The following is a 12362-nucleotide window of genomic DNA, read 5'->3' as shown; positions in this document are numbered from 1 at the left end:
AATGTTTCTTTGTACACAGTTTTATATTACATCTGACCAGGTAGGAGAAAATTTGCGAACAACGTCTTACATACAAATTCTATACAGAGTGAAAGGAAGAGAATCTTAGTAGGAGGCAGTGGGGGACAAGGACAAACTTTCCTGTAGCAGGTGGGGTTAGAACTGACTTGAGGAAAGTCAATAGGCAGAGATGAGTAAAGGAGAGCATTCCAGTGATGGGGAATAACTTGGAGGTTCTAAGTCAGAAGACACAAGTAGTCTTTGAAGAATAATAAAACAAAAGTAGGGGAGTAAAGTACAAACATTAGAAAATTAGGAAGGGGGTAGGTTTGTGAAGAGTTTTAAAAGCCAGATAGAGGTTTTTATATTTGATCATGGAGGAAATAGGGAGCAGTTTATTTATTAGAGAGAGAAAGGTTAACATGATCTGATCCAAGGTTTAGGAAAATCACTTTGACGATGATTGGAAGATATATTGAGAGGGAAGAGACTGGGAGAAGGAAGACCAGCAGCAGGTGTGTGTAGGAAGTGATAAGAGGCTACATCAGGATGGTAGCTGTTCAGCAGAGAAAAGGAGATATAAAGGAAAGATTTGAGGGAGGTAGCAAAGACAAGACTTAATTGATTGGATGTGTGGAGTAAATATCAATGAGAAATAATACAAGGCAATGAGCATTAGTGATGGGGAGAATTGTGGTGCCCTGGACAATAATTAGGAAGTTCAAAAGAGGGGGGTATTTTTGAGGGGAAAGAAACAAAGAGTTTGGTTCTGTCCCCTTTTGTTGAGCTTAAGATGTCCATGGAACATTAAGCTTGTGAAGTCCAAAAAACACTCATTTAAACATCTGAATTTCCACTTTATCCTTGAAGATATTTATCAGGAAATTTTGCCTTTTCCTTGTTGACATACTTTCCCTGCCTATTCTTCCCAGTTTATGCATTTTCTCTTCTCAAACACATCCTCCTTGTCTAGTGCAATTATTAAAAGCACTTAAATGTACTCACCTATTAATCATTCAAAGGTCTAAGATTTATTTTCCTTTTGACTCCATTTCCTAAATTATCAAAATGATCTTATTTGAAATTGCATTATCCTGGAAGGTAAGAATTACAATTGTTATTTTGGTACTAAATCATCTCATATCTTATTAAACAGACATGTAATAAAAAACAGACATGTATTTTTACACAGATTTTGTATATTTTCTTGATGTTGTCATGAGTGAAATTCAACAGATAGCCTAAGACATGTATTCTCTGACCAAGATAACAATTTATTAGCCATGTATTAGGCATGTATCTGCCAATATATTGGGTCAATGTAAGTATCAGTTTTAAGCCAAAGACCCTGAATTTGATATTCAGATCCTTTTTTATAAGATAAGAACAAAGAACAGAACATAGTAGATGAGAAAATAATACAATTAGCTATAAGATTGATGTCATTATGGGAGTGAAGATAATATGATTAATTAGATATTTGAGGGTTGGGGAACAGTATGATTGATTAGAAGTTAGGAATGAGGGGCTAGCAACAAACCTCTTTCATTTCTGTGACTAAGAAATATTTATTGTCTGAATCCATCTGCAAGATTAGAAATAGTGGACCAGAATTCTCTAAATAGAAAACCAGTCATCCTTAAGGATAGCTCAGTGATATAGACCAGATTCACAGGTATCCACCCACATTCTCAAAACACAGCAGATTTACTTAAGGAAAGAATAAAATGGTGATAAGCAACTATACTGATTTTCTAAATTTAACTCATTATAAGCCAGTTGAATTTCTGAACTAAGATCAGAGGCAAAGAACTGTGACTTAAGCAGGTACAGGATAAAAATCAATTCATTATAAACAGGAATAATGTTTGACTTTCAAAGTGCATTTTGGTAGTGGAAGGATAATATTGATACTTAATATGTTTCTTAATTACCATTACCATCAGCTCTATGAAAGGGGAAAGAATAGAAGAATGTGGCTCTGTTTCTGTTTTCTTTTTATAACCAATAAGCAAAATCCTTGGAGTCACCACTAGAGTTAAAATGTAATTTTGGATGGGATATATAGTTTCCTTCTTTATTTTTCACCTAATATTTGTTACTATAGAAACTTCTTTTACCAATCTGAAAACAAATAGTCCATCTCTTTTGTGCTCCCTCCCCTCCCCTAAATTTTCCATCAAGGAGATGGCTTTCAAATGAACTAAATCCATTATCTTAGAAAGAAGATAATGCTCAAGTTTAACACATAAGCTAATAATTAGAGGAAAAATTACTTAAAAGCATGATATATATATATATATATATATATATATATATATGTAAAATGAAGTAACCATCAACAAGCATCCTGATGGAAGTTTGACTAAAGTACCACTGGGTCTATTATGTGTATTCTAAGGCTTTTTAGAACTCTTGTCACTGGATTTCTTTTAAGAAAGATGATCTTATCATAATTTGAATATCTCTGTCAAGAAAGCTATATAAGCACACAATCAAAGATGTATTGGGATTTCTAGAAAGATTTTCATGAAGGATACATGTGAAACTTTTAAAATTGTTAATATTTAAGCTATCATATAGCTGCTTTAGAATTTACCTCTTAGATATACCAGGGGGTTTGATGCCTTTTAGCAAGATTGGATCAGACTGAAGCTTTGGGGGACTTGGGGTATTTTTTCATATGAAATGCCTTAAGTTAGTATATGCTAATGTTGGTATTCTTGTCTTTATGTCTATGCATTCTTTAGCTATGAGGATAACAGACCCTTCATCAAGTAAGAATGACCTGAATGGCTGATAAATTTCATTTATCAGTGTGGTCCCATGAACCAGCTGTCAAATCAGTATTGAAAAACCATTAAGACTTCTGTCATTCACCTTGAGGCAGAAGAGCAAACTGTGCAGGAAAACAGTCAGGCATACAACTTATATGCAGAGTAAACACGCTGCAGGTGTATTGCCGAACAATTCTGCTTCCCATGTTTCAATTGGATACCACCTGAACTGAGTGACACAGTCATAGCTATAGTCATTTCATGTGGTACAGACTTGTTATGCTTAGAATGGCTTTTTCTTTCATCTGTGATGTGTCCCTCTGTCTGCATCCATGCGTGGTGTTGTTGTCCATGTTTGGTATACATTTTAGATTTCCAGTTGTTAATGTGATTGAGTGGTGCTTTGTTAAAGTGATCATATGGGCATGAAATGGCCTGAATTCTATTGACATTAATGGGAAACTGCTATATATATTTTCTTTTTAAAAAAAGAAAAAAGACAGAATAAAAACAAAGAATTGTCAAAAATTAGGCTTATTTTTTGGTCTTCTATAATTTCAGTAATAAAGCTAATTTCTTCCTGGGGGGGGGGCATCCATGATTAAAAAGAAAAGAAATCTGGAGCAAAAATTCAAGTCTGTACTAATGTATTGAAGCAACATGCTAAGTTTCTAAAAAAATAACAAAAAAAATCCCTACTCTTTTTACCTTTAAAATTTCTTTTCCTGAAAGTACAAAATAAGACTGAGAATGCAAGCTTAACTTTGCAATAAACTTTCAGTTTGTTCTTCTGGTGAAGAGTCCTTTGTTTTCATTGTTGTTCAGTGCCATTTTCACTTAATCAGAATTTTACTTATTTTCCCTTTTAAAGTCAGAGCACATTGCATTTTGATAAAATTGTGCCCCTCTATTCTAAATTTAATTTTCTACAGGGTAATAATAATAATGTTGAATAGCTCATATTGTCCTTGCTCTAAATCAAAGTAGACATTTTTGCCTTAATATAATGAATATTTTCTCCATCTTTCCCATTGGTCACTTCTATGGTGCTATTAGTTTATCCTAGCAGCTCTCATTTGATTGAATTCAGGGACATAATAAGATTTTACCCTTTGGGATTTAGTGAAGTTATGTAAATATGAGAAAAAGGATAGCTGGAAAAATATAATTTCATAAGGCAAACTATATGGATTCATTATTCTAGACTATTTAACTTTTATTAATTAAACAAATTAAATTTAGCCTGCAGTTAAAACCTTGATCTAATTTCTGATTGAGAAAAGGGAAAAGAAGTAAAATAGCTGAGATAAATCGTTACAAGCTTTTAACAACGGACAATTCTTCATTCTCATTTCAACATAATTTTTTTCTCATGTCAACCAATGTTTTGTTAAATAATTTTTTCTCATTTTGTGTTTTTTAGCCTATATTACATATAATAAAAATCATCTTAAATTAAACTTTTGAACTTCTTAAACATGAACTAGTTCTTTCTTTGAGCAATTAAAATGTGTAATTTAGGCTATCTTAAGAATAACTATTCCAAGTTTAGTTTTTCTTTCTCATATATATATGTGTATATATATATATATATACACATATATATATATATCATAAAATTACTGTGATATAAACTCCAGATTCCTTTTGATGATCTTATTTTATTTTTCACTTTTAAAAAGACTATTTTAAAGATAGCTTACCTCAAATGAATATCCTTCATAAATCAAAAACACTTTTAGTTTCTGTCTTTCCCAGCATAGAGATGTCATATAAATGTCACTGAATGCAACTGCAGCATATCATATATGGTTTAATTTCTTTTGGCAAAGCTACAAATCACATAGAAAACTTTAACTCCACTGTGGTGGAAGGAAGGTAGACAGCTTTAAAGAAATATCAGTCAACAACATTTAGAGAAATTGTGCTTAACAAAAACAAAACAAACAAAAAAGGTGAATTAGTCACAAGTTGATATGAAAAATCATTTGGCAAGATTCTCGGATGAGCTGAAAGGGAGTTTGTTTTTATTACTAGGTTAAAGGGGTCTCTTTCATGCTATGTGGGTCAAAGTATGACCAGAGAGAAGAGGACTTTGATGACCTCTAAAGCAGTATGAAAATAGTTACAAAAGCAATCATACATCAACTAAGTAGGAGCTTATAGTAAAAGAAACTAATGCCGTGGCACTGGTTTCTGTTCCAGTGTACTCCACATGATAAATATCCTTATTCTTATTTCATTTCCCTCATTTCATCTTGCTACAAGGGACTTAACAGATCACTTAAGGGTGAATGTTCCTTGGCATCTGACCATTCCTTCTAATAGTAGGCAAAATATCTTGACTACCAAAATCAAGATGATCTGAACCTATATGGATTTTTTTTGGCATCCAGAACAATAAGTGATTTTTAGTTAATTACCTGTAATGGAAACTGTAGTTGCATTTATGATTAAAGTCTCTAAAATCCCTAGTCACTTGGCAGTTTTTCTATCCACTTCTAGGACTGGGAAAAATCTTTAAAAACTCATTTAAATATTTTAAAAATATTATTTCCTTCTATCATACCTTGCATTTGTATCAATAAACAGAAGTTCAGTAATAAATAACTAAATTTGACAGAAGTTAGGGGCACTCCTGAAAAGTAGAAAAACATAGGCCAAAAAAATTACTGTAAAGATGATATGGTGAGATATGTAAAGCTATCATCCTAATGAGATCAATGAAATTCACCTATTTTTATAAACTTTTTTTCTTGCCATTTACCAAAACCTCATCTGCATATCATTTGCATTGCATAACTAAACAACATACACACATTTGTCTTGGATTAGATTAATTTTTTGTTCATAACATTTTCATACATGTATCTCTCCTCAAACTTGAAGTTGTATGTTATTGTATTAATATCCTAGAGTGCTTATGCTACCTGTCTTACATATTTCATAGAAAAAAATTATCACAACATACATATTTCAGTGTCTACATTGTTACTGTGCTGTTGCTATAATGATCCATGAATGATTCCTTTAATCGTTTTCTTTTTCCCTTTTCTCTCCTCAGGTCATGGGTTATAGGTGCAATAGCTCTTCTCTGCCTATTAGGACTGACCTGGGCCTTTGGACTTATGTATATTAATGAAAGCACAGTCATCATGGCGTATCTCTTCACCATTTTCAATTCTCTACAGGGAATGTTTATATTCATTTTCCATTGTGTTCTTCAGAAAAAGGTAAGCCAGATTTTTCTAATTATGCATAAAAATGATATAGTTTATGTTTGAAAAAGCATAACATTACAGATTTTCCTTGATTTTTTTCTCATTCAAGAACTTATTAATGATTATAATAATAATAATGTTGCAGTTGTCATTTTGAGGGTTTCTTTAACTAAAAAGATGAGAAGTTATAGTTCTGTTTTTAAATAGTTCTTTTTTCTTTTTTTTATTAAAGATATTATTTGAGTTTTACAATTTTCTCCCAATCTTGCTTCCCTCCCCCACCCCCACCCCACAGATAGCACTCCAAAATAGTTCTTTTTAAAGAAATTATAAAATTAAAGGAAACTAGAATTTAAGAAGGTGCTCTAGGAAATGATATTCCCTTTTAACCTTTCTTATTGCTTGCTAACATTGATAATGGTAGTCATTTTAATTGACAAGAAAATATGCCTTCAGTTTTAGAATATGTCTAATACATTGTAAAGTTCCAGTTTATTTTTATTTTAAATGTTGTACTCAAAAATTATATTATTAATAGTTAGTTTAAACATATTTCTTTGTGAGGTTGTAGCCAAAAATAAGAATTACTTTCAACATAGTCATTTTCTAAAAATTAAGTCACATGTAAAAGGTGAGTTTGCATCCAAATTTGACACTCTTTTAAAAGTATTTTATGTTGCTATGGCCTTAAAATACCTGGATTACTTTGAAATATTTAATTTTGCTTTTAATTTCATACAAAGAGATGCTTGTTCATTATTTGTTTATATTAAATTTTAATCATTTAAATAAATTACTCTACCGATAAAATATATTAAAATAAACTAGTTCAGTATTCTATATATGTCTCTGTATATAATATATAAATCACAATAATTTGATGTTTTGTGGGATTATTTTTAGTGAGTATGTTTCATGAGCAAGCAGGTGGCACAGTGAATAAAGTGCTCTTCCTAGAATCAGGAAGATGTGAGTTCAAAGCCAGTTTCAGATATTTATTAGCTGTATGAGCCTGGAGAAATCATTTAATTTTCTTTGTATCAGTTTTCTCATGCTAAATGGAAAATCACTCTAGTATCTTTGCCAAGAAAACCCCAAATGGGTTCACAAATTGGACATGACTGACACATAGGAGAATAAGAAGTATGTTTCCTAAAAATTAATCTATAGGCACCCATTGATATCAAGTTTATTCATTTTTTTTCAAATGTTACCAATTCAGTACATCATAGCTCTAATTTCTCCACTATAGTTGTTTGGATCAATTCAATCAATAACATGTTACAATTATAATTTTCCATTAGTAAAAGTCAAAAACCAATTACTTTCCTGAATATCTCTATATTGTATTACATCAAAAATGTCATTAAAAGATATAGATTTTATAGAAGATAAAGAATATACAGTATTTCTGGATAATTACAACATAATCAAAAGGATAAGATGGTTCAAGATCAGATGAGACATTGTTTGGTGGAAAATTTAATGTTATTATGTGGGTGGCTTCATAGGAAAAAGTAGAACTTGAAGAGAGCATATGAGTAGGTAGAGAGGAAAATGGTCTGCCTTGCTCCCTGTCCTCATATCATTTTAATCTTGGCAGCTGCAACTGAGCCCCAACTTGTATCAGTTCAATCTCAGATTCTGGGATCAACCTTAGCCATAAACTTGGAAGAAATAAAGGAGTCTTACTTCAGTAACTTATTTTAGCATCCGGTCTTCTGGCACTTTTGCTACAAGGTTTTTTGCTTCATTTTCCACCTCTCCAAGAACTATTTTCTGATGTTTATCATCGGTAAAATACTCAAATTTTTAACTCCCTTCACAGACTTAATTTTCTTAATATTGTTAAAACTGCAAAATATATATCCAAAGGACAGGGTTTAAATCCCAGCTTTGATATGTATTATGCACATAACTTTGTAAAATATATCAATTGACAGAATTTATTAGGTGCATACTGTACACTAGATACTGTACTGTGTGTTAGGCATACAAAGACTTAACCTGTCTTGGCTGTTTTCTCATCTTTAAAATTAGGAATTTTAAACTTGGTAATCTCCTGGGTTCCTATACTCTCCATCGATGACACCATGATCTTCACTGATTCAGCTTCTTACTTTCTACTTCTGTAACTCAAGGGGCTAGATTTATTGTTTTTATTTGTTACCAAATTTTCATATCTGTCTCAACATCTGTTCCCATATTAGCATGACTCTACCAGCTTCCATCGGTATCTTTCAATTTCCTGCCAGTCAAGTCTGTGAAGATTGAATGATTTGCCTATCTTTTGAACAATATTTCTACTTCCCTGTTTCCAACTTTACTAATCTTATAGTCCCTGGATAATAGAACTTACCATTTTATTAGAACTTTCCCTTGGACCTGATTTCCAAATTCAGGATCTATTTTTTTTTTATAGTCATTTCCCTAGTCATGACTCTGGAATAGCAAATTCTTTTACTTATTTACATATTTAGACAGATTCTCAACCTTTTTTAATCAATCTGGGTCACTTGTCTGGATTCTCAAAACCATCTCTTGTTGGTTTGGCTCATCATAAGTTACATTAATGACAAAGTCTAAGTTACATTAATGACAAAGAGTATAGTGAATGGTCTTCTAAACAAGGAAATGTCAGGAAATAGTTTCAGAGGCACGAATGCAATTAGCATGTGTTGGGGACAATAAAAAGACTATCCTACTTGAGTGAATGAATTTTTTGTTGGAAGTTAATGAAGCAATCAAGCAAGGAAGGGCCAGTTATAGAAGAGTTTGATTATTGTGATGAGCATTAGGGAAGATATTTTAAGTTAGCATAATGAAACTACTATATTAGGAAAATTGATATGGCAACAGTATAGAAAGTGGATTCCAGAAGAGTAGAGGCTATAGTATATATCATAGTAATCTAATAAAATGACAGCTGATAAAAGTGTCAATAGAAATGGAAAAGTTGAAAATAAAAAGATGTCAGCAAGATATACAGGAAATAAAAATATGGATGGGTCAAAGCTAATTAAGAAATTTTACTATTTAGGAAAGTGGGTAGCAAAATAATAGAAAAATTTAAAAGGGGGAACCAATTTGTGGGGAAGTCAAGTTCATTTTGAACATAAAGAGTAATATAATAGGGACAGATGGAAATGTAATACCAGAAGCTCAGTACAGTGTCTTATCAATAAACTTGGGATTGATCAAGAAGATGAATTTAAAGTAATGAAAGTAGATGAACTCTCTTAAATCCCCCCCAAAAAAAGTTAAGATTGGTGAGAAGGTAGAAAAAACAAAACCCTAGAATATGACCTGTGTTAATGGTATAAAAGAGATAAAGATTGTATATGAAAGGGGGGACAGAGAAGAAATGGTCAGAAAAGTGGAAGCATCAGAATAATGCAGTGAAACAGAAATCAAGGGAAGGGAGAATTTAAAGAAAATAGTGCTCAGTAGAATGAACTCTGGGGCAGCGGTGCTAGAATTGGTTGGAAAAATTCAATTCAGTTCTATTAACATTTAATTACATATATAGCCAATGCTAGACATTGTGGTCAGTTAAAAAAATGAGAAAAAAACAATTTTCCCCTAAAGTCAAGTGGAAAGAGAAGTATAAAATCATTAATAAATCAGAATAATAAAATAAAATAAAATAAAAATAAAATAAAAAATAAAAGACAACAATTTCAGTTTTGTAAGAGAATACTAATAAAAATTATATGGAGGAACAAAGAATATATTTAAATTGGGAGCTCAGGTATTGTTTCTTAAACGAGGTGTGTTTGAGTTGGCTTTGAAAGATAGAGAAGATTTTGGCAAGAGTGTGCTATTTTATGAGAATTGTATGAACAAATTTTGGGAAGTGGAAGGGCATGATGCATGTTTAGGGAATAAATAGTAACCAATTTGTGGAAGATAAATATTAGAAAGAAAGTTTAGAAGTGGTAAGCTGAGGAAATCAATCAGTGTTAATACAATTAAAATAGCAAGGTTTTGGAGTTTCAAAACTTATGTTCAAATCGTGTAAGGATTTACTTGCATAATCTAGAGCAAATCATTTCACCCCTCAGAACCTGTTTCCTCAAATTGTAAAATAAAGAAATTGACCTAAATTAGAACTTTCCATCTCCAAAGTTGTCATTCTGTATTCCTGTTATTTTGGTCAAAAAGGAAATAGTGAAGCATCAAACATTTTTTAAGCTGGCAACTGACTTGAATGTAACTAGATTTTATCAGATTGTTGAGGGACAATTTCCTTAAGGGAGAAAGCCTTTTACCCAAATCCCAGGACACCCTAAGATAATGTAAAAGAGCCAACACCTGGAGCAAGGAAGCAAATTGGCTTATATTTCACTGCTTCCTTGTTTACCAGAGGACATCAATAAAAACTGAGGTTTAAGGTCAGAGATATTATGAATAGGGAAAGACCACAAAGTCCAAGCAGGTTCCCGGAATCAACAGCTTTCTCATGCTGATAAATACTTTGAGCTTCAAGCAGAATGAGCTTGTCAGCCTACTCTCTGCCCTCAGATACTAAATGGAGAGAGGGAAAATTAAGGGCATAAGAACTGACCGTTCTGCTATGCTAGCCTGGGCTCAGTTTAAATCTGTTACCTTAACTGTTTTTTTCCTGCATTCCTGCTGTGAAGCATCTCTGTCTCTTTCCTTGAGGTGATTCAGTTAACCTGAAATACAATATTTGTATGTAGGTCAGTATGTGAGGGGTGTCAGGAAGAAGGCAGAAATGGCCAGTCAGCCAACTAACATTTATTAATGGGGTCCCATATATTTGTATAAAGTAAATACAAAAGCCAGGGGAGCAGGCTACAGAGTGGGAGCCCTAACAGCAGGGGAACACATCAAAGTCTCAGAGAGTATACAAGACTTGACACCTAAGTCAGTATAGTAAAGAAAGAAAAAAGAAAAATCAAACACAATGCTAAAGTTTCAAAGCTTGAATGTGTAAAAATAAAGCTGTGCCATTGATAGATTTCAAAGAGGGATCAAGTTGAATATTGAATGTTGTAGATTACATGTTCAATTTTGGTCATATTAAGTTTATGTGCTAAATGGACATCTGATTGGAAGCATATAATAATAGATAGATGAAAATGTAGGGCTGAAGATAATTAAGTCCTAAGAACCCTTCAAAAAAACTGCGTTTGTCAAATGAAAGCCAGGTGGCAAGCAGCTAAGGAATAACTTAGTGAGGAGGAACTAAAAAGAGCAGGTGTAGACCATTTGTTGAAGGATTTTGGCAAGGAAAGGGAGATCTGTTATGCCATGATGTTCACTAGTACTAAATCTATTTTAATGTTGTCATAAATTTAGTTTTTATAAGCATACTTATAGAGGGTTAGATTTACTTAACCCTTTATAAGTTCAAGTGGATACTTTCAGAGGCCCAACCAATATGTCTGATAAAAATGAGCAGAAATATTTTATATTTAAAACAAACAAAAACCCAACATATTTTAAAATTTTCAAACATTACTTGCTCCTTTGTTGTTTGCTTTTATTAGTAAACATCATTTTCCCTCTAAAGTCAATCTTTTTGCTGATTTGTAAAATTCTGACACTTAAAGTAAATAAATAGGAGCAGATTTTGAACCTCCAGAGAAAACAAACATGAATCTATTGATTGAATACTCTTTTCATTGTCTTTTGCTCTATACAGTACTTTCTATTTTCAACACCAAGTTGAAAATGTTCACATATTTATGTATCTGTATGTCGGAGTTTAATTTAACACATTACAGTTGTTGTACCAAGTAATTCATTCTACTAAATGTCCCATTCTTGAATCTTTCTATCCTATATTATTAAGGTGTACATTTATAATTGAAGTGAGGAATGGAACTCAATATTAGTGAATATAAATTTTTAAACAATAAGGAATGATAATTTTCCAACTTGGGCAATTTACAGTATTTTGTTAACTTTAAACTTTAAACTCATAAGAAAAAAAGGAAAAAAAAGATGCAAAGCTTCTTTTTTGATTATCTGCAAAAGTTTCACCCCTTAGAACCTGTTTTCTCAAATTGTAAAATAAAGAAATTGACCTAAATTAGAACTTTCCATCTCCAAAGTTATCATTCTTTATTCCTGTTATTTTAGTCAAAAGGAAATAGTGAAGCATGAAACATTTTTTAAGCTGACAACTGACTTGAATGTAACTAGATTTTATCAGATTGTTGAGGGACAATTTCCTTAAGGGAGAAAGCCTTTTACCCAAATCCTAGGACACCCTAAGATAATGTAAAAGAGCCAGCATCTGGAGCAAGGAAGCAAATTGGCTTATTTTTCACTGCTTCCTTGTTTCAATTTGCTTATTATATGCTTATTTTAGTACATCAATTATATATTGTTT

General features: G+C 32.1%; 1 protein-coding gene across 7 annotated transcripts in view; it reads left to right on the top strand.

The window, feature by feature from the left end:
• Window positions 1-12362, top strand: part of ADGRL3 (adhesion G protein-coupled receptor L3) — a 966635-nt gene that overhangs the window by 903050 nt on the left and 51223 nt on the right. For all 7 annotated transcript variants that reach the window (XM_074229354.1, XM_074229353.1, XM_074229350.1 and 4 more), the window contains one exon: window positions 5842-6010. In XM_074229354.1, the coding sequence (XP_074085455.1) occupies window positions 5842-6010 (169 nt within the window). The remainder of the gene's footprint in view (window positions 1-5841; window positions 6011-12362) is intronic.

Source organism: Macrotis lagotis, chromosome 3 (genome assembly GCF_037893015.1).
Source record: "Macrotis lagotis isolate mMagLag1 chromosome 3, bilby.v1.9.chrom.fasta, whole genome shotgun sequence".
Taxonomy (NCBI): domain Eukaryota; kingdom Metazoa; phylum Chordata; class Mammalia; order Peramelemorphia; family Peramelidae; genus Macrotis; species Macrotis lagotis.
The sequence above is the reverse complement of the archived record's forward strand: the minus strand, read 5'-3'. Positions and strand labels throughout refer to the sequence as shown.